This window comes from Nematolebias whitei, chromosome 6 (genome assembly GCF_014905685.2).
Source record: "Nematolebias whitei isolate Nwh7 chromosome 6, NemWhi1, whole genome shotgun sequence".
Lineage (NCBI taxonomy): Eukaryota > Metazoa > Chordata > Actinopteri > Cyprinodontiformes > Rivulidae > Nematolebias > Nematolebias whitei.
Genome location: NC_056503.1, coordinates 47,614,765 through 47,636,805, shown reverse-complemented (window position 1 = coordinate 47,636,805; position 22,041 = coordinate 47,614,765). Strand labels below are relative to the sequence as shown.

General features: G+C 44.6%; 3 protein-coding genes across 3 annotated transcripts; 2 read left to right on the top strand and 1 right to left on the bottom strand.

Moving 5' to 3' along the window:
* Positions 1-261: 261 nt before the first annotated feature.
* polr1g (RNA polymerase I subunit G) lies at positions 262-6,513 on the bottom strand. Its single transcript, XM_037677713.1, has 3 exons — positions 6,294-6,513; positions 3,551-3,695; positions 262-2,043 (listed from the first exon to the last, which is right to left on the bottom strand). The coding sequence occupies exons 1-3, from the start codon at positions 6,373-6,375 to the stop codon at positions 1,287-1,289; spliced, it is 984 nt and encodes a 327-aa protein (XP_037533641.1). The 5' UTR covers positions 6,376-6,513; the 3' UTR covers positions 262-1,286.
* A 28-nt stretch (positions 6,514-6,541) lies between these two features.
* Positions 6,542-11,541, top strand: irf2bp1 (interferon regulatory factor 2 binding protein 1). The gene is made up of 3 exons (XM_037677712.1): positions 6,542-7,890; positions 8,048-8,367; positions 8,520-11,541. The coding sequence occupies exons 1-2, from the start codon at positions 6,878-6,880 to the stop codon at positions 8,325-8,327; spliced, it is 1,293 nt and encodes a 430-aa protein (XP_037533640.1). The 5' UTR covers positions 6,542-6,877; the 3' UTR covers positions 8,328-8,367; positions 8,520-11,541.
* Positions 11,542-15,904: 4,363 nt separating this feature from the next.
* Positions 15,905-19,455, top strand: foxa3 (forkhead box A3). Its single transcript, XM_037678365.1, has 2 exons — positions 15,905-16,245; positions 17,908-19,455. Exons 1-2 carry the CDS (start codon positions 16,174-16,176, stop codon positions 19,189-19,191), a joined length of 1,356 nt encoding a protein of 451 aa, XP_037534293.1. The 5' UTR covers positions 15,905-16,173; the 3' UTR covers positions 19,192-19,455.
* Positions 19,456-22,041: the final 2,586 nt, after the last annotated feature.

The window sequence follows — 22,041 nt, the reverse complement described above, 5'->3', positions numbered from 1 at the left end:
GTAAGCCTCAAATAAACAGTTGCTGTGAAAACTAAAAGAGAAATCTTGAGCCTCCCACAGCGGAGGAGCCCGACACGTGAACTTTAATATTTTTACGGTTTTCAGTTTAAGCAGAATATCCTACAAAACTGAAATCTGTTCCATCGTGACTGTTCGCTCTCGTTTCCTGGGGAGAGTTGACAGAAAACCTCACAAGTCCTACGGAAACAAGACGACAAAAATCCCATGTTTTGGTGCACATTTTATTCATGTGATTTGTTTGGACAAGTTTTGAAATATTTGACATTTCAAAGTTAGCGATATCGTCAGCCGTTAACTTTTCAGAAGAATCTGCAAAAATCTACAATGTTCAACTGCAGCTGTGTAAAAAAATGTTTAAAATGCCATTTGCAGCTGTGGTGGAGTGGTTAGAGCAGTCGTCCTCCATTGGGAGAGTTGAGGGTTCGAGTCCACCGGCAGTCACGTGCCGAAGTGCCCCTGGGCAAGACATTGAACCCGTCATTGCCTCCGATGTGTGACCCATCAGTGTCTGAATGTGATAAAGCTGATTAATCTTATTATTGATCTAGCAGTGATGTCTGAACGGGTAAATGAGGCCCAGGTTGTTGTAAAGAGCTCCGAGTGTCTCGATCAGATCCACAGGTGACGTACAAGTACCGGCCATTTATCATTTAGCTCAAGTTAAAGGTGGACCGAGACAAAACCGAGCCGGTTTTCTGTAGAAAGTGTTGAGGACAATGTTCGTGAAGACACAAAGATCTTAATGAATTTATTTGAGGGAACTTTGTAAATAAAGTTAAAATGTCACATGGTGAGCAGAATTAGTTTAATTTTTAAAAACTTTACAGAAGAACCTTGAGGAAACGATGATCTGGATGTTTCCTGTAACACACGTCCATGTGATGTTAAAGGTCCTGCTTTCTCCTGATCTTTAGAAACGCTCGTCGTAAAACTCGTTTGTAGGATTTAAGGATAAATTCAAGTTTCCTTCTGAGATTCGCTGCTCCAACAAGGATTCAGAGGAAAATGTTGCTGTTTGCTCTGAAATACCAACATGACCCAAAACAACTTTATTTTCCATTTAAAGTGTTTATTTTGTGTTTTTGCTGCATCTCCGTCACTTGACTCGGACTCTTTAAGACAAGAACAAACAGCAGATCTGTGGACGCGTCTCGTTCATCCTCCTCCTCCTCCTCATCCTCCTCCTGCTGGTGACGCCTGCAGCTGCGCACGTTCTGCTTCAAACACGAGACTAAACTTTTACAGCTGCTGAATGAGTCCAACCGTCAGTCCTCATCAGTTTTATGTTTCTTCTTCTTTCTCTTCTTCTTTTCTTGGAATTCTGCTACGTCGCCGTAACCAACGTCCATCGGTTCGCACTTCACGGACACCGGCTCCACCTTCACCCTGGGCTCCTGTCCTTCCTCCACCTCTCTGTCCTCCTTCTTCTTCTTCTTCTTCTTGCTCTTCTCCACCGGATGCTCAGCCTCCTGGAACACATCGACGGGCTCCTGCTTCACTTGCAGAATCTCCTCGATTAGCTCAGACTTCACCCGCTTCTCTTTCTTTTTCTTCTTTTTCTTCCTCCTGCCGTCTTCATCATCCTCCTCTACCTCATGAACCACTTCTTCCAAGAATCTTTTGACCACCAGGGGTCGGAGGGTGGTGGACGAGGGTCCGAAGGCGGCTCCGTCCGCCTCGTTCTCCGCCACGTAGGTGAGAGTGGGAGTTTTGCTGCCGAAGGGGTGGAAGCGCTGTTTGAGCCCGGGGGGTATGGAGGGTGCTGGAGCAGCAGGGATGACCTGGGGGGTCTGGTTGGTGCTGCTGTCTCCGTAACTCTCGCACACGTTCAGCAGGCCTGAAAACGAGGGGCCGAAGGCGGCGCCGTCTGAAGCCCGGCCGTCGCTGGTGAGGAGCCGGAGCTCCGGGGAGCAGTGGCTCGACGCCAGGACGCTGTAGATCTGCTGGCTGGTGCCGGTCTCTGCAGCGGAGGGGACCCTCAGGGTCTGAAGACCGGAGAGGGGAACCATAAGGCCACGGAAACTGGAGGGGAGACAGGAAAGAAGAGACCGGGACTTAGTTCAGTGTTCAGAAACAGAAGTTTACGTCATGAGCGGCTGTTTCTGAAGCTCCAAGAAAGATATCTGCTCCGATGGACACGGTTTAAAAAGTGGGACTTTGTACCTTTAAACTAACCACGAACTACTGCTCAGACATAGACCTGTCACGATAAATCATGCTGGGCGATTAATTGTCTCAGAAATTACTGCGATAAACGATAATATTGTTTGAAACTTGACAATAATTAGTCATTATTGTCAAGTTTAAGAAGAAATTTGAGTCAATTTATTTTGCTACAGTACCTTTTTTGACCACTGGATGGCAGTATTAGACTGTTTGAACTGAAGGATGGATAGTGAGGGAGCGAGCGGCGTGTCTCTTTAAGAACAATGGGAGGGAGGCCCCTTGACATGACATGGGCTGTCTCTCTTTGGTTCTCAAAATGGTGGACACTCGGTGTGGTTTGAGCTCTTTAGCATTTTCACACAAAAATTTAAATAAAATAATCAGTAAATAAGTTCTCAGCTTCTTTTTGCAGAGGAAAACAACTTTTTACACGAAGGCACGGGTTTCAACCGTGAATTTTGGAGCTTCAACAAGACGGAGTCCCCCCCCCCCCGAGGTCGGCTTGTTAGCTTAGCTTAGCTTAGCTGCTTTTAACGATCTAAAAACACGATTTCGGACGGTTAAAATGGGTTTTAAAGAGAAAAGAGAAAGAGGGGTCAGTGAAGAACCTTTTATCATCCAGTGTCTTCAGTAGAAAGAGAGAGACACGAAGAAACGATGAAGCCGATAAATGAAAATGAGGTTGATAATTTTCATTTATATGCGATTAATTGATTTATTGTTTATTGTGACAGGCCTGGTCAGACATAAAGTGTTTTGATGATAAAAACGCTAACAGCACGGACTGACGTTTATGATGGCAGCCATCTTGGATTTTGGTGAGGGAACACAGTTTTTGAAGGGAACCGTTCTTACCCCTAGATGTAGCCACACAGCAAAATGGAAGTCGGTACCTCACTTATTGTTCAAGATATCCTCACATGCACGAATAGACTGATGGTTTTTCTAATTCCCCGTCTTCACTCCACAACTTGGTGGTGGATCTTGCTTCTTACGGGTCAACGATAAAAAAAAAAACTTAATTTTTACAAATAATGCAGAGCTGTTAACTTTCTGTTCTACAAAAAATGGGAGATGGCAGGAAAAAAGTTGTTTAAAAAGGCTTTTGTCTTAAAAAAATATATAAAAAAATTGTGTCAAACTGCAGCTGCTTCGGACAGTGGCGTTCAAAACGAATTATGTTAGTGAGAAATCATGATCTCAAACTTTAAATAAATGGATGAACTGCAGTCGTTTAAAATTCTACTTCTGGTTGAGCCTGTGGCTGCTGAAGTTTCGTTTCTGAAGGGGTTCTTGTAAAGCGTTCGATTGCGTACGGGAAGCAGAGGCAGGTAAAGATGGAAGGAGAACAGGGTGTTCCGACCTTTTGGGGTTGAAGCTGGAGGGAGCTTTAATGAGCCACAGCTCGTTCTCGCCGTCCCTCAGGTTGTCCGGCAGCATGCTGCTGCACGACGCAGGGCGGAAAGACACAAAATCCTGAGGACAATCGTACTTCGTGCTCTTCTTGTCTGGGGAGACGAACAAAAACATTAATTCATTCGTCATAAAGCAAACACGTGACGTAATCAGCAAACCCATCAGAGAGGCTGACCACACTTCACTCTGAACATCCGTTACCGACTGTAGTTTTATTCCAGCCACGCATTAACACGTAAAATGGGATAAAAAAAAATTAAATTCCAACACGTCTGCAGAATAAATTTACATTTTAAAACAAGAGCAGTTCAGTAGCTTCATGCAATCGTTCTCATCCAAAATAAAAACCGGAAAAAACACTTTTGCTTTTTGTTATACTTCGTCCACCAGGCCCTTATTCTCAGTTTTGGTCTGAATTCTCAGATTTAGTTCGTCTGACTTATTCCTGAATACTGATAAATTCATAATAACCGGATATTTCAATATTCATGTAGATGTTGAACGTGATGACTTTAAGAATTTTATAGAGTCAATTAGTTTTACCCAAAACGTCCGTACAGCTGCTTATGGCATAGAGATTAAGGATTTAGTAATACATCAACAAAGTCCATGCTCAATAATCCAGGTATACAATCCAACGTTTTTCAATCAGGTCATCTGGACAGTTTCTGTTTTTGTGGTGAAACGTTTCAGCACAAAAATGTGGTACATGTGGTGGAACAAATTGTGTACACAGGGCCCCAGTTACATCCAACAAAAGTATTAACGTAAAAGAAAAACAGTAATAAGATCTAAGAAAAACTTTAACTAGAAATACACTAAGCCCTAGTAGTATAAAAAAAGCACATCACAGCGCAGTGACTCTTGATAATTGTACAACAACTTTGCAAACTTCACTCGATAAAGCTGCTCTACTGAAAAAGAAAGTAATCAATCAGAGGAGATCAGCTCCTTGGTTCAACTCGGAGTTACGTACTTTAAAGCAGGCAGAAAATGGTGCTTCACTAACATGGAAGAATTTTATTTAACTTGGAAAGATAGCTTGCTAACATATAAGAAAGCTCTCTGTAAAGCTAGAACTTTTTATTATTCATCTTTAATTAATGAGAATAAAAAATGACCCCAGGTTGCTGTTCAGTACTAGCTAGACTAATTAAAAATCCTATCTATGTTGAATCATGTATCCCTACAACTACAAGCAGTCATGAGATTCTTTATAAATAAAATTATTTCAATTAGGGAGAAAATTCAAACCATCCTTCCTACTATCGCCTCTGGTTCCATGTCAGATGAGAGACAACTTTAAAAATGTCACTAGAACCTCATTTATGTTTGGACTGTTTTGTTCTGTTGAGCTCTCTGCATCGTCAAAAACAATAGCTTCATCCAACCCATCCACATGCCTGCTAGATCCCATCCCAACCAGGTTATTTAAAGACACATTTCCCTTAATTAATAACCGCATCTTGGATCTGCTTAATTTGTCTCAAATGAATGGTTACGTACCACAGTGCTTTAAGATTGCTGTAATTAATCCTTTATTAAGAAGCCTGATCTTGATTCAGGAATTCTGGCCAATTATAGACCTATAGCTACGTAATCTAACTTTCATCTAAATAAATTAAGAGAAAATAGTTGCAGGTCAGTTGCGTGAACATCTGCACAAAAATCTGTCCGAGGAGTTTCAGTCAGGGTTTAGAGCTCACCATAGCACGGAGACAGCACAGGTGAACGTTACTACATGTTAATGATCAAAAATCTATAATGGAGCTATAGGTCTGATATCCAATCATTATCACTCCAAGCAAGAACTCCGTTCATGTGACCAGAGTGGCCCATCTGACCACTCACAATAAAGTTGTGTTATCAGACTTCGTTAGTCTGACTCAAGACTTTGTTAAGTCTTGGAGTCAGACTAACGAAGACCCTAACGAACCTCTTGTGAGGAGTGACAGAGCAATCTGCATGTGACTCAAGCTTACAGAACACCTCAACTCATAACCAACTCTGCACTCTCCATTATTTGAATTGTTAAAGCTCCTCGAATGCGATGAGAAGCGAAAATACAGTCCAGTTATTTTGTTTTTAACCTTTTTTGGATTTACCGTATCCTGGATGACTCAGAATGCCTCCAGCATGTGTGTATTTCACATCATTAGTAACTTTCATAAGTATCATTAAAGGTGTATTTCATGTTTTCCTGGAAAACCTGACCAAAGTATAAAATACAAAGGACTACAATGTATGTGAATCGTGTGACTCAAGCCTCCGCGTGTTTTTAGACAGATTTAGCAAAGTGTTTTATTTACTTTGAGTGCATACCTGCGTTTCCATATTGCATTTCAATAATACTACAAATCTACTTGAGTAAACTCTTTTGGACTGAACTAGTTGACGGAGTTTGGGATGAACTTTTATTTTATAATTTGCAATGACTTAGTTTAAAGGACCCATATCTCCTTGATTTCAACACTTGATTTAAAACGACCAGGCCTTCTGGGAGGGGAAAGATAAAGTTTATCTTTAAACCAGACAACAGTGAATGCAAACCTGAAGCAGAGCAATCTGATTAGAATACGTAGAATTAAAATTCGTGTATTGGTCTAAATATGACAAATCCTAATGTGTCAAAATGTCATTTTTGACCATCATTTCACTGATTTTGTGGAGTCAGTAATGGGTGATCTTACTGGTCTCTGTTCGGTGTGCTGTCGACTCCGAGCCATTCTCCGCTTCATCTTCGCTCGACGACGACGATGTGTCTTTGGGCATGTTCAGTCTTTAAAATAAATTAAAACTACAGCTGTAAAATGGTTTCTACCTCAACACGCATGGCTGTGAGGAGCTGCACACGTGCTGCCAAAAAAAACAACTCTGACCCTCCTAATCGCTTCACTTCCGTGTCAGTTTGCGTTGTAGTTTTCCCGGGAAACGTCAGTGTTGGGTTCTCCGAGCAAGGAAACTCAGACACCCACAATTCACCGCGGGTGGTTACGTAACGTTCTAGCGCCGTTGGAAAAGCCGTTGACAGCCGTGAAGAAGTAGGCCGAAGCGGGTAAACAAAACAAATATACGAGAAAGCGCTAAAGCGGCTTCAATGTTGGAGCTAAGTCGATACGTTTAAAATGTGAGAGTGTTTTATAAAGCGGTGCGGGATCCGTTGAGGCAGAAAACCGTCAGAAAAAAGGGCGTGCACCCGCAGCTAACTGGCGCTAGCGAGTTAGCATCGTTCGAAGCCGCTCAGGTGAAACAGGTAGGCGGCTAGTGAGCAGCCATGTCGTCCCCGTCTTCCTCCTCCAGGCGCCAGTGGTGCTACCTGTGCGACCTGCCCAAGATGCCGTGGACCGTGGTGTGGGACTTCAGCGAGGTGGTGTGCCGGGGTTGCGTTAACTACGAGGGAGCCAACCAGATCGAATTCCTCATCACGAGCGCCCGACAGCTGAAGCGGAGCCACGGCATGCAGGACGGGACCGTCCGCTCGCCCGGTCCCTCTCCGAGTAAACACGGCGCGTTGGCCGGAAGACCCGAGTCCGCCGCGGACGGTGGCAGGCAGCACACCGACCGCTTCGACAGGGGTGGAAGAGGAGAGAGTACCGGATCATCCGGTGGTCGCGTGCCACCCAACGGGCTCCACCGCGACGGCCAGCCGCCTCCGGAGGTGAACCGTCAGAGCCCCAGCAGCAGCCGGAGACCCATGATAGGCGCTGCCATCCCCCCCAGTTTGGTAACTCAAAGTATCGCAGGGATTCCCCAGGGGCTGCTAGCCGGCATGCCAGCGGGCCTGACCGCCAGGACAGCTCCTATGAGCAGCCCCATGATCTTCCCCGCGCCGGTGCTGGCTGAGATGAGCCGCAGGCAGCTCGGGATGGGGATGGGAATATCCCCCTTCATCACTCCAGAGCTGGAGCGAGAACTCAGCTCCTCCCAGAACCAAGCCAAGTCACAGACCCAGCCTGGCACCAGTTCCAGCAAGAGTACAAGTCTGCCTTCGTCGTCTTTCTCCATGGCTGGAGGGGTGAGCCAGACGAGCCCCAAGCCTGCTTCATCTCCAGCCAGGCAGCCACGGCCTCCAACTGTGAGGTCTGGAGGGGGGGAGCCCCTGGGATCCAGCACATCCGCAGAGGCAGCCACCACCGCTGCAGCGTTACCCAACAACGGCGCCTCCGAGCTGGGATCAGCATCCACCAGCAGCACCCATCTCACTGGAAACCCTCTGTCCTGCACCCTGTGTCACGAGAGACTTGAAGACACACACTTTGTCCAGTGTCCGTCTGTACCAGGACATAGGTTTGTATTTCTCTTTTCTTTAGTGTGTGTGTTTAGGTAGATGTGAGAGATTTAAATAAACCTGTTTGGTGCAACAACAACCGTTTGTTGCTTTGTATATTTGTAAATGTGTCACCCAGTCAACCACGTGTTGCTCCTGCATCTCCTCCAAATGTAGGTTCTGCTTCCCCTGCACCAGAGTGTACATCCAAAGTCGCCGGGGTGAGGGGGAGGTGTACTGCCCCAGCGGTGAGCGCTGTCCATTGGATAACTCTCCCAACAGCCCCCCGTGGGCCTTCATGCAGGGAGAGGTCTCCACCATACTGGGCACTGGGGCAGCAGGATCTGCATCAGCTGCTGCGTCTGGCGTCGGCACAGGGGCTGCACCAACATCTGGATCAGGGAGTGGAACAGCTGGAGGTGGGGACGTCACCGTCAAGAAAGAGAGAGAGACGTGATGGTGATTTCAGTGGCAGCGAGGGCCCAACACAGCTACAGGCAGGTCCTCACATCTGACAGCTTCTGGCCTTTACACAGCGCCGGAGTACTTCCTGTTTAATGAACTCTGTAAACATGATAAATGTAAGGTGAACATATCTGGGACTGTTTAATATGTATTTACTTTTGGCTTTTTGTTTCCTCTGAATCAGATCCATCACAGGAGGAGATGTCTACACTGGACCACTGAGGAGGAGCAACACAAGAACCCACGAATCAGAAGGCTCTATTACAAAGGTCTCACCTCAGTTGAATCAGCATCATCTAGAGTTTCCAAAGCTGCCTTCTCATTATCTCTTTTGAAGCAAGGTTTGATTAGGACAACTTTTTCTGCCTCCCAATTCTTTGTTCAGTTGTTTCTCATCAACTACATTTATCAACGTTTAAGTTTGACCTTCATTTAACCTTTATTTATGCAGGCAGGTCATAAAGGCCTGTTTGATGCTGTTGGAGTCAGATAATGGGCTTTAATAAACAGATGAACAGTGGCTACAGCTTATTGACTTATAATAATTCTAATATACCTTTCATTTGCCATTAGTAGACAAAAAAAAAACCTCATCAGAACAAGTGTTGCGTTTAAAATTTACAACTTTTAAAGTGGTCTCTGACCAAACCTCAGCACCATCAGAGTTCTTTGAAAGATGCTTAACATCACAACAGGATGAATACCGGTGAGATACGAGAGGGTTTGTTTTCTTTACGGTGTGACGGTTTCTAAACGGGCGACATTGTTGCATTTGCTTGTTGGGGGGTTTTGCTCGACTGCTCAAGTTCCAGATATGTGACGTTTCAGATAACGCTTCTCAATTAGCAGCTCCGTGTGGTTCAGTGTTCGTGACGGGACACTCGCGAGAAAACGCACATTTGACCAAACTGATACAGATCTGATGTTGGAGAGTGTCCCGGGGTCAGCGTCACATCCTGCGATGCTGTCCAGGTGCTGACGTTCTGCTGCAAGTGGTCTCGGTGGTTAATTCTAACAACTCTGAGATTATGAGTCAAACCTCCTTCGTCTTGGGCAATCACTTTAATCTCGACTCCAAACTTGTAAAGTTCACTTTCCCTGTTCTGTTTGAGGTGGACCGTGTCTCCAAACCAAACGCAGGAAAACACGAAAAGAAGGCGCAACAATTTCGATATGATGTTTTCTCGTGTTTGTGTCCACGTGTATTTGAGTCTTCGTGGCAGCGGGGCAGAGAGACACGAGACAAAACGGTTCTTTGTATTAACATGTTTCTCTGAAACACAACATGGAGTGTTGTCAGGCCAAATTATTATTTTTTAATGCACCTTATTTTAAAGCTGGTCGCCGTGTCCAGCGTGCGCACAGAGCGGATTGGAGCTTCAATGTTTGTGTTAAAGTTCAAATATGTCACTCTGATGCTGACATGGCTGTTTGTGATAAAACACACCTATTGGAAAGCTGCACGGGGACGGGTGTCTTCAAATATTCAACTTTCACCTCGTATCGTCCTGTTCCTCCAGTCTCACCTGCCGGCCCCTGCTACAGACAAAATACCAACTTTGTGCTCCTCGCGGCGCATGTTTGTTTCACCTTGTGCTCGTGCATGGCTAAATATTGTAGCGCAAGAAGCGTCAGCACAACAAAATGTTTGAAAGCAGGAAGTTGGGACTTCAAGTGAAGTTCCCCACAGCTGAAAACTCCTCCAGTAAAACGGAGGCTTCTGGTACCGAGACAGGCGCTAATGCTAACCCTGCTAACGTGGGAACTTTTTATTCCTTCGTTTTCATCAGTCCGTCGAATGCTTTGCCCAGTAAGGCTGCGCTCACCTGCGACTGTAGGTTCCACTTTATAACCCTTTCAAAATAAAACGGCGGCAACAGATCCTGGCGAGTTGTTTTCCTCCCGTTTGTTGTTTGGTGGAGAGTTGATTCATGGGTGTTGATAAATAACTCCCGGACTGGAAACGGACGTTTTATAAAATAAATAATTACGTCTTGACCTTTTAGATTTGACCAGTTTAATTAGACTTTAAACGTTTGACCGTCCCTGTTGCGCACTCCGATAGCTTCAGCTTCTTTCCTGCTGCCGCTACGGAATATAAAACCGTAGCAACAGTTCGTACTGACGAACATCTGTAACATCAGGACTGCAGAGAAGTAAAAGTTCTCTGCAAAATAAAACATGGATCAAGACTAAAACTAATTTTAGCTTTGAGAGGCGACACAGAAGGAGGTGATGCTGTAAAGTCACCTTCAAAGTTTCGTCATTAAAACCTGTAAAGCAGTGTTTGATGCTTCTTCAGTTTTATTCAGCGTGCGCTTCAACCCAGTGTGTCGTACTCAGAGACACATGAATGTTGTTCTGTCGGCGTGTCCACCAGCCACGACTGTGTTTAATATCTGCTTACGTTCAAATCCAGCCTTCGCTTTAACCCGAATGTATATGACAAGATATCTATTGATGGACCCAGGACTATATTTTATACTGGAATGTTAAATGTCCTCTAATGTAAAGAGCTGTTCTGGTATGTGTGCAATCCTTTATTCGTAGTTTATGCAACTGTTTGAAAAATGTCTATTAAAAAAAACAACATTTGTTTCTTAAAACTTTTTGTTTTGAAGGGAGAATCCACCCGATAAAGATAAATATTTTCCGTAAAGCTTCGCCTCGTGCACAGACGTTGAATGTATTTGCTCTTTTCAGAGTTTATTCGATGGGTGACGTTTAATCAGAGCAGTTCGTGGAGTTTACGATTCGGGTTGATTCTCCCTTCATGTGCAGAATGTGCACGCGCAGACCAAAGGTCATAACCTGAAGTTTGTGGATGTAAATGTTTTATAGAAACTATACGTTTGTTTCTTGACCACAAACCCACGCCGTACCTTTGGGATCTCACCGGTTTTTGTGAAAATCCCTCGGATCAGGTCCGAAGTAGAAAAACGTCCCGGAAGAAATGAAAGTTGAGTAGAATATGCACGGACACGTCATGCAATCCCTCGTTCAAGTGCCTTTTTGAAACCGTTCACCATCAGTTTGTTTGGGAACCTCAGGGGAAGTCGGACTACAACAAACTATTTTCAAGTCAGAATCTCGTTTCCCTTCCGTTCTCTGAAGCGTTTCTTCTGTCTTTACGTACCTTTTATTTTTCTAGATCTGTTGGTTTTACTGCAGCTTCATGTACAAAATAGAAACCGTAAATAAACTAGATGGAAACTTAAACATTTGTTGGGTTTTATTTATAAATATATTAACTGCACTTGGATGAAGACCTGGTGTTCCATAAAGGAATCGCCTGCTCCCTTCACGCCAGACGTGTTGTCATGGAGACGGAGCAGCAAACGTTTTGGTCAAACTCCACGTGATTTTAATTCACTCTTGAAGGATGTGTTGAGGATGACTCTCAGCTACTACCACACCAGATCTTAGAACACTGTTAAACTGAGATTCAATCAAATCTGTCCTGAGATGTTTTACTAACGCGACAAACGTCACCTTCAGCGGCTCATGGGCCATTTTTATTTTATTCAGGAGGACACAAAAAGTGGACAGTGAACTAAGATCTGCTTTCAGGACTTGTTCATACATCATCAGCTGATTTTTATTTCTCACCCAGCTAAATAAATCTGAACACGAGTTAAATGTCTTAAAGTTGCTTCTTACCTCCTGGCTCAGGGTCCCTCTGCTCAGGATGTGTTTCAGAAGCACCACATGGTGGCGCAGCAGAACCTGCTGACAGCTTCAGATCTTAAAGCCCTGACAGGAGCAGGAGAGTGAATCCATACCCAACAGGTTGAGTGCTGGGGGGGTCATCCCACCCCCCAGCCCCTGCAGCCTTCCTCCATTAATGCCAGCTCATTACAGCTTTTGTTCAACCAATTAGAGAAGTGATAATGGATGATACGAGGGCCCATTGACATGGAGAGCAGTTCACACCGACAGGAACAATCAGGATCTGAGAGAAGGTTTTAAAAAACTGCCTCACAAAAAGATTCGACAGGAAGTTAGACTCACTAAATCTGCTTCATTTATCTCTAATAAACAGGGTTTAGAGCTCACCACAGCGCTGAATCTGCACTGGTGAAAGTTACTAATGATGTTCTCATGGCCTCAGACAATGGACTGGTGTCGACACTGGTCCTGTTGGACCTCAGTGCTGCAGTTGATACAGTTGATCACAATATTCTACTACAGAGACTTGAACATGATGTTGGAATTACAGGAACAGCTGTAAATTGGTTTAAATCATATTTATCTGATAGATTCCAGTTTGTAAATGTAAGTAATGAATCTTCATCATACATCAAAGTTAGTCATGGAGTTCCTCAAGGTTCAGTGCTTGGACCATTACTCTTTACCTTGTATATGCTTCAATTAGGTAAAGATATTAAACAGCATGGGATACATTTCCATTGTTATGCTGATGACACACAATTATATTTGTCCATTAAATCCAATGAATCCAATCTGCTACTTAGACTACAAGCATGTCTTAAAGACATAAAAACCTGGATGACCCTTAATTTTCTGCTTTTGAACAGACAAGACTGAGGTTTTAGTCTTTGGACCCGAGCACTTTAGGAATGAATGTTTCAGTCTTTCTCCCTCCTTAGATGCATTAATCTGTCCTCCAGCTCTAATGTTAAAAATCTTGGTGTTATTTTTGATCAGGACACGTCTTTTATCCCCCACATTAAAAACGTTACTAGAATCTCCTTCTTCCACCTGCGTAATATCACTAACATTAGAAACATCTAAAAATGATGCAGAAAAACTGGTCCATGCATTTGTCACGTCTAGACTGGACTATTGCAAAGGTTTATTATCTGGGTGTCCAAATACTTCTTTAGAACGTCTTCAGTTGATCCAAAATGCTGCTGCCAGAGTCTTAACTGGAGTTACTGGGACAGATCATATCTCTCCAGTTTTAGCTTCTCCCCATTGGCTCCCTGTCAAATCCAGAATAGAATTCAAAATCTTACTTCTAACCTAGAAAGCTCTCAACAACCTAGCTCCATCTTACGTTCAATATATTATTGTTTCATATTTTCCCAACAGAGCACTTCGCTCTCAGACTGCAGGTTTACTTGTGGTTCCTAGAGTTTCCAAAAGCAGAATGGGAGGAAGATCTTTCAGTTCTCAGGCTCCTCTGTTGTGGAACCAACTTCCAGTTTCTGTCCATGAGACTGACACATTGTCCAGTTTAAGACTTTCCTGTTTGATAAATCCTATAGTTAGGGTTGACTTGTTATGCTGCTATAGACTTAGACTACTGGAGGACAAATTCATCTAATTTCCTTAAATGAATTGTTAAAATTGAATAGTTTTCATTTGATACTATTTCTATATTAACATGTGATTCTTGACCTGCCATTGTGTATCTGTTCCTACCAAACCCAGCCGGTCGAAGCAGATGGTCCTCTTGTCCTGATCCTGGTTCTGCTAAAGGTTTCTTCCTCACGAGGGAGTTTTTCTTTCCACTGTCGCCTTCATGCTTGTTCAAGATGAGAGTTCAGTGATGGAGTTAAACTCAAAGCTGCTCCTCAGATAAATAAAGTTAAATTATTGTTTTTATATATAAACGTTTCTGTTCAGTCCCCGAGACGACTTCTGTTGTGACTTTGAACTTTAGAAATAAACTGAATTGAATTGAAACTAAATATGTGATTCAATCTGACAGTAGCTGACCGTGTTTTACTTCTTAAGAAGTCTTGTTTTTTTATTAAAGATGAAAATTGTGCTGCAGTTAAAAACAGAAAAGGTGTGGCTAAGTGTGGGTGTGGCACAATCAAGACCCACCCACTTTTGACAAGGCAGGTCCAGTCAAAGCTTACTTTATTTTTCTTTTTAGCACCTTATATATATGTATAAATAAGATTCTACCCATTAAATAACTTCCTAAATATTTATTTATACTTTTGATATAAGAACTTTTTGTTTTTTTCAAGAACTCAATAAAAACCGCTGGGTTATTCTGATTAATCAATTATAGGTTTAGTTGGTTTGACTAATTATTGGGTCAGAGAGTTTGACCCTGAGGTCATGTCAGAGACGAGCAGGCCCGACTGATCTTCTGTTTTACGAACTAATAAAAACAATTTGTAAGATTTCAATTAACGTTGGTCATATCTGATGCTAAGAGCCGTTAGCACCAGCTAACTAGAACTAACCCAAGTTATAATTATCTAGAGTTGTGTTTGTTTTTTAATCCAACAAATTTAACCCATTTGGTTCAAGACTTGTTAAAAATCACTTTTACTGGTTTGTTTAGAGTCAGCTATGATAAGAAAAACACACATTTATTTCATCATCTAATCTTTGGGAGATAAGAGCAAAATTTCAATCTCCGTTTCACCAAATAACTCTTTTTTTTTTTTATTTGTTTCTAAATTAAAAAAGTATCAAATATAAATCCAACACCGGCTGATTTGATGCGTCAACGCTGAAAATGTTTCTTAATCACGTGCGATGCAGTCACAAAATAAAAACTAAGTCTTGTTTATTTAAACACTGACTGGTTCATTTAACAAAATTTGAAATGAAAAAAAAAAAAACATCAAATAGTTATAAAATCCAGGACTTCAAGAGTTCAGCTCCTCCGATGTTCTGAAATTTAAAAAAAAAGTTTGAGTTAAAATCGTTTTGATCTGAAGAAGTTTGAACATTAAAACATCTGGAGTTCTGCACCAGATCCAAAACTTTATTAAAATTATTAAAATGATGACGTCACTACCAGCACCGAGCCGCGTGGTGATCGAGCTGGCAGCTGATTGGCTGATCACTTCAAAATAAAATGATGCTTCTGGAAAGGACACTTGTTAAATTCTCTCCAACACTTTTTTTTTTTGAGCTGGTTTCCTTCCCGTTGACTCCTCTGGATCTTTTCTCACTCTAATCCGTGGACCTCCCGCGTGCGCATCAATTACATCTCCATTCACCTCCCATTAAGCTGAGGCATTGACATTCACGCGCCTCCGTCTGTTCCCAGGCCGGATGTGGATTCCCCAGCACCAGAACCCGGTCCACCACCCCGGGGTGGCTCATCCCGCCGCAGCTTTGGACGCATTCAAGGAATAAATGTTCCCACGAGCTGGTGCCAGCGCGCGCGCTGCTGCTCTAAACGGACACAGTTTACGCACAAAACAAACTGGCAGGAATCTGTGATTAGAATTAGTCAAATATTCTTTAATCTGTGGAACTGAGGGGGGAGCATGTAAACTCCACACAGACAGGCCCCGGGAGGCGAACCTGCCACATAATCTGTGAGGCGACAGTAACCACTGCTGCACCGTGTCGCCCACAAAAAGTCCCGTTATTAACAGACACGCATTAATTCTCCCCTATTTTATTTTTATTTGATCTTTTCATAATAAAATCTTCCCCAGCTGTGTGGACAGGAGGAGCGTGCGCGCCGGGGTGGCCTCTGCAGCCGCCGGGCCAATATACAGCACGCCAGGGGGCCACATCGGCCTTTTGCTCGGGGCCCTTCCTGGTCTCCAAACGTTGGGAGCGCGGGGCGGGACCCGGCAGGACCTTATAAGACCAGCAGGTCCAGAGGTCTCCAGTGTTTGCGCGCTGCTCCCCAGTCCGGAACCAGCTGCGTCCCTTCGGCCTCGGGTGGAGAAGGAAGAAGAACACGGACCACAAAACTCCAACAAAAGTTTCAGAACCATGGATGAGTGATTCAAAAGACAACCTGAGCCAGACCCCCCCCTGCAGGGCCGCTGAGTTTCCCGCCCAGCGGGAAGGAGACCGTTCAGTCTGTGTGTGGATCGTCCCGGAGGGTCCGAGTCGGTGTGAAGTGCTGAAGGTCCGCTCCTCTCTGCAGACTCGTGTTTGGGATGTTGAGCTCCGTGAAGATGGAGGCGCACGATTTACCAGAGTGGAATAGTTTTTACAGCGAGGCCAGCGAGGTAACTGCTTCCACATCTCCCTCTCTGGCTTTTATTAATATTCTGCTCGAGTTGGAATAAAGAAGAGCAACAGTTTGTTTGTGCTGCAGAGGCTGGAGCACAAATAAAATAAGATAAAAAACGTTGCGCTTCTGAGATAAAATGAAAACTGAGCAAGTTTTGGATTATTACAATAAACCCCTGCAGGGGTGTTCAAACGAGCAGAAACTAGTCAGTTTTTTTTTTTTAAGAAAAGTGGAATCAATATTTACCGAAATATAAAAACGCAACAAGAATAAAAAAAACAACAAATTATGAGCATTCATTAATTATAAAACATTTATAAAATAATTACAAAGAAACGCATCAAGAAAAAAAAAGTCTGGTGTTTGTTTTGTGATTTAACGGGACTTATTTTTTATCATTTCGGAACAATTAATGAAAGTTAATTGAATTAAAGTTAATTTGATCAGCAGCAGCTTCACTTCTCACCTCAGCTCGATTCAACCTGATGAAATTACCCAGAAGAAAGAGTCTGATAACCTTTAACCACCAATCAGTGACCGGTCCTGGAGATTCCGTTTTTACGCGTTTTGCGGGACCAAACCTTGAAGGAAACATTAAAACTGTTCAGATTATGGATGTTTTCCAGCACGGGACAGGGGAGTGTGGGGGTGCTGTTCGGGTTAAAGTGCTGAGCAGCTTGTTTTTTCTCAGGAGGCCGCCTGAGCTCACAGGCACCATGACGCGCTTTTTACGCATTTTCAGCTCCTGACATGTCGGTGTGATGTCTGCGCGCACTGAGAGCCTCATTGTGCATTGATACGAGGCGCCTTTTAATGCACATTCAGGCTGATGTTCCTCCACATTTCACACCTGTTAGCAGCTTCCAAACAGTTCAAACCTTTTTCTTTTAACGCGTTGGTTTTATTTGTGTTGGTAAAACTGTGACGGATCTGGAGGCACGAGCCTTCAGCCTCAAAGAATTACACTAAATATATAAAACAACACAGTTTGTCAGCAACTTCATTTTCCCAAACTGACTCTTTAATTAGTTGTTTTTCCTCAAACAGCTGATTTCACACTGAATTTACCTTTAACATAATTTAAATCAGTTTTTCACTAAACAGGAACTGTGCGTAAAAACAGCAGGAGACTCGTTTTCACAAGAGCCCAAAATAATTAAAAAAATACAATTTGAAGGTTAATATTTTTTGGAAAAGGAATAAATACATTTGAAATGTTTTTTAAAACTATTTAGTTATAATTAGGGACTAAAGTTGTCTTTCAGGGTGTAGTTTAGTTGGGATGAGAAACTGGTGAGTCGGATGGAGGATGTAAAGTTCTGTTCGAATGTTTGTGACCAAATTCTACAAGATTGTATCAACTTCACCATCTAAGCTTAAAAATTGAGTTTAATTTAACTAAAGGGACCAAAGTGTCCTTGACTCGGAGCTTTTGCCTATTTATTTTTTTAGACCTTCCTTATTTGCTGCATATTTTCGCTCTCGCTCCCCCTCTGCTCTGCACCGTGTGTCTGGGAGTCGTGCAGATTTCTGCAGCAGCTCCTGTGGAAAAAAACAAAACAAAAACACAAAATCCACATTTTAGTTTTGCTTCGTGGTTTTGAAGACTTCCTGTGTGAGAGAAACTGATTTTGTTTTTGTCTTCCTGTGGTTGCAGATGTATCCCTCCCCCAGTGTTATGAACCCGGGTCTGGGCTCCATGGGAACCATGAGCAGCTACATCAACCTGAACCCGGCCACGGCCTCGCCCGCCGGGATGAACATGGCGTACCCCAGCTCCAGCCTCAGCAACTCCCCCCTGACTTCTATGGGCTCCGGCCCGAGTCACATGTCCCTCTCACCTGTGACCTCGTCCCTCACCTCGGGCTCCCTGACCCAGCTGGGCCCCCCTGCTCCTGGCTCGTTGAGCTCTTTGTCCCACTACCAGAACATGAGCCAGTCCATGAATCAGCTAAGCTACACCCAGACCGGGTCCCTGAGCCGGCCGGGGCCCAAGGAGATCCCCCCGAAGCCGTATCGCCGCTCCCTGACTCACGCCAAGCCGCCGTACTCCTACATCTCCCTCATCACCATGGCGATCCAGCAGAGCAGCAGCAAAATGCTCACCCTGAACGAGATCTACCAGTGGATCATGGATCTGTTCCCCTACTACCGCGAGAACCAGCAGCGCTGGCAGAACTCCATCCGCCACTCGCTCTCCTTCAACGACTGCTTCGTGAAGGTGGCCCGCTCGCCCGACAAGCCGGGCAAAGGCTCCTACTGGACGCTGCACCCGCAGTCGGGCAACATGTTCGAGAACGGCTGCTACCTGAGGCGCCAGAAGCGCTTCAAGATCGAGGACAAGGCCTCAAAGAAGGGCAGCAAGAACCAGGAAGGGGGCTCAGGGAAAGGGGGCCACAGCGGAGACAACCTGGGGGAGGATCAGAGTCCTGCAGGTGCATCTGAAGGAGCAGACTCCGCCCACTCGGATAACTCCCATCCGGGCTCCTCGGACGATCAACCTCACAGAAACACCCTGGTTTCTCTAGACTGCCCTTCTCTGTCGTCCTCGCACCTCCACAGTCCCCCCTCCTCCTCCGCCCCGTCCTCCTTATCCCTCTCAGGCACCTCCTCCTCCAACCTGCTCCACTCCCACTCTTTAAGCAGCACCTCCCACCTTCTGCCCAGCACCATGCAGCAGCACATGGACCTCCAGAGCGATGCCCTCAAGTCCCTGGACCCCAACTACAACTTCAACCACCCTTTCTCCATCACCAACCTCATGTCCAACGAGCAGAAGATGGACCTCAAGTCCTACCAGGACCAGGTCATGGCCTACAACAGCTACAGCAGCTCCCCCATGGGGGCCAAGCAGATCTACGACAGTCCGAGCCCGGCCACCATGGACTCAGGCGCTTATTACCAAACGCTGTACAGCCGCTCGGTGCTCAACGCCTCCTAATGTGGACACACAAACTCACACACTGGCATAGAGAAACGATAGAACGGCCTCTGACTGCGCCAGCTAGGATTTGTGGCAGCCATCTTGTGAGGAGCTACGTGCGTTGCTCTGTACTGTTTCCATGTGGAAGCCACGTGCGAACTCCTCGTGTGTGCGTAACGCTGTCATTAGTCCAAAACACATAGAAACATTCCTGTTTTACCCAAAGAAACACATATCATACAGATAAACAAACAAAAGACAAGAATATTTAGGACTCAGCCTCCCAACATGTCCGCTCGGACGCTGTGCACCTGTCTGCAGAGGTGAGCCAACATGGAGACCTGCTTCCAAAATGGACACCAAAGCTCTGCTTCTCTCCCTCTTTCCTTCCCTCTCTGTCACTCGGGCTCAGGTTCTGTGGTCTCGCCTGTGCTGCGTTCAAGGAACCAAAGAACAGTTGGTGACTTTTCCTCCTCATCGATGGAGGCCGGTTACACGAGGACTGAAAGACTTTGGAGTCACCCGTGAGCCCAGAGATCCTGTTTCTACCAAATACGTTTGTACAAAATGTAAATAGAGGTAACGTGTGGGGGAGAGAATGTTTGCATTTATTTATGAAGGGAATAAATTTTAATATATCTTATGAAGTGCTCTGTCGACCAGTTACAACCTTAATGTGACTTTAGTTTTTTATTTTATCCAACGATGGAGGGAAGACGACAAACTTCAGGTTTCTGCTTCATGCAGGTGTTACTGCGAACAGTTCAGCTGGCGTTTCGTGTTACAACATTTTCGAATCCAAGCGCGTTAGCTCTGTGTCTTACAAAAAAACGTTTCAGCCTTTTTGGTTCATGTGAAGAAAAACATCTAGTCAGACGGAAAAATAATAATAAAAAAAAAAACACTGTGGTAAAAAAAAAAAAAGGAGAATAAATTGTAATTTGTTTCTGTTTCCTAGAGGAATAAAAGTGAAAACACCTTTATGAACGTTTCAGTCAGTTCCTTAAACAGAAGCAGGGAGGAGAGGTGCATTATGGGACGATTTACATACAGTACTTTGCACTATGGAGCTCCCACAGGCCAGGCGGGCTGATAATGTGTGTGCGTGCATGTGTGTGCATGTGTGTGCAACGCATCGGCTCACTCAGTGAAACAATGAGGGAGTCAAATGATCCCTGACGTCCCCAAAAAGTGCCTTTTCTTCAAACGACTGCTGATCTGATAAGAGATCGACGTATCGACAATCTGTTGAAGGATTAACTGCAGGAATTTCAGGTCACATGACGTCCTCTGTGTCGCAGCTTCAAGGAGAAATGTCTTTTATTTAAGCTATACCGTGTTGCTTCTCAAACTGAGCATGTGCTGACGTGTTGTTGTTGTTGTTTACATGTGATTCAAACGATTCCTGTTTCTTTGTTTTTTCTTATTAAAAAGGCAAAAATGTGGGGAAGTTATGGTGCATTTGTTTCGTTTTGTTACGTCTGGAATAAAACGATGGTTTTAAATTACAAACTGTTTTACAGCTGATGGTCCGTCCATCATTCCTCGTCCAGCTCAGAAAGAATCGGTCGCAGAAAGGAATGCATATCACCCGCCATCTTCATAAGAGTTTTACAGCATGTTAAGAAATTGTGAAGTTGTGTTCATTTTGAACAAAACGTAGAAATAAGCTCAATGTCTCGCTCCGAGTACGTGCTGTGGATGACTCTCAGCTACTACCACACCAAATTTATCTCATTATCCACAAGGTTGGCAGCCATGTTTGTTTCTTAAGGTCAGCTGGCCGTGGCGGTCATGTTGAATCAGGTTGGCTTCGAACACTAACGAGTTGTAGAAATTAATTAAATCTGTTGTGGAGAAAAACGCCATCTTGTCTTCAGTGGCAGCTGATAATCAAAGCTGCAGCTGAGGCCGTCACTGGCAGCCATGTTGGACTCGTCCTGGTTCTTCACTCAGTCTGTCCGGTTGTTCTTGGTGAGGCGGCGCTGCAGGAATCTCAGCTCCTGACCAAACGGCCGACGTGTGCAACATGTTGGGCCCGTAGACCGAACTCAACCTGGACCCACCGAGGCCCAAAGCAGAGCTCTGCTCAGAGACAGAACCGGGCCGCTGGCGGCAGCACCCGAGCTCAGCTGCTGCCCCCGCGCTCCAACAAGCTGCAGAACGTCAGCAACAAGAAGGAAAACAACTTTGTTTCATGGTTGTTGTTTGTTGGTTACAGTTTTTGGACTGCAGCTGCAAACGTTCAGCTCGTTAGGTTTCGTGCAACACCTCACGTGATCTGTTGGTGCTCAGAGTGTGTGTCACAAACCACTCTCAGCTACTGCCACACCAAGTTTTTAACTCCATGTTAAACTGACAGAGTTGCGTTTTCTAAGGTTAGCTGCGGTGGCCATCTTGAATTGGGTTGAATTCAAAAGTTAAGTCGTAGATGTTAAGGGTTTGTTGAGTTTCAACATGATCTATTTGGTGATTCGTGCAACATGAGTAAATATGTCATCGCCTGCTTTAGCTGGCTGATAATGACTTTCAAGATGATGACAGCAACAGCAGTCGTGGAAAAGCTGCAAACTGTTTTATAAAAAATGTTCAGATCTGCATCGTTTCACTGCAGGAAAACCAAAACCTGGTTCTTCGATTTTAGTTCCTGCAGCCGTTCTTCTCTGGAAGCAGCGGTCCTGCCCTGTCGCCATGCCTCCTGTCTGTCTGTCTGTCTAACCCTGCCGTCTGTCTGTCTGCCTGTCTGCCTGTCTGCCTGTCTGTCTGTCTGTCTAACCCTGCCATCTGTCTGTCTGTCTAACCCTGCCGTCTGCCTGTCTGTCTGCCTGCCTGTCTGTCTGTCTAACCCTGCCGCCTGTCTGTCTGTCT

Coding starts and splice junctions, on each gene's coding strand:
- polr1g (XM_037677713.1), bottom strand. CDS start 6,375: ATGCCCAAAGACACATCGTCGTCGTCGAGCGAAGATGAAGCGGAGAAT. Junction 3,696..6,293: donor AGCACACCGAACAGAGACCA/GTAAGATCACCC, acceptor TCGTCTCCCCAG/ACAAGAAGAGCACGAAGTAC. Junction 2,044..3,550: donor TCCAGCTTCAACCCCAAAAG/GTCGGAACACCC, acceptor TCTCCCCTCCAG/TTTCCGTGGCCTTATGGTTC.
- irf2bp1 (XM_037677712.1), top strand. CDS start 6,878: ATGTCGTCCCCGTCTTCCTCCTCCAGGCGCCAGTGGTGCTACCTGTGC. Junction 7,891..8,047: donor CCGTCTGTACCAGGACATAG/GTTTGTATTTCT, acceptor CTCCAAATGTAG/GTTCTGCTTCCCCTGCACCA.
- foxa3 (XM_037678365.1), top strand. CDS start 16,174: ATGTTGAGCTCCGTGAAGATGGAGGCGCACGATTTACCAGAGTGGAAT. Junction 16,246..17,907: donor TTTACAGCGAGGCCAGCGAG/GTAACTGCTTCC, acceptor CTGTGGTTGCAG/ATGTATCCCTCCCCCAGTGT.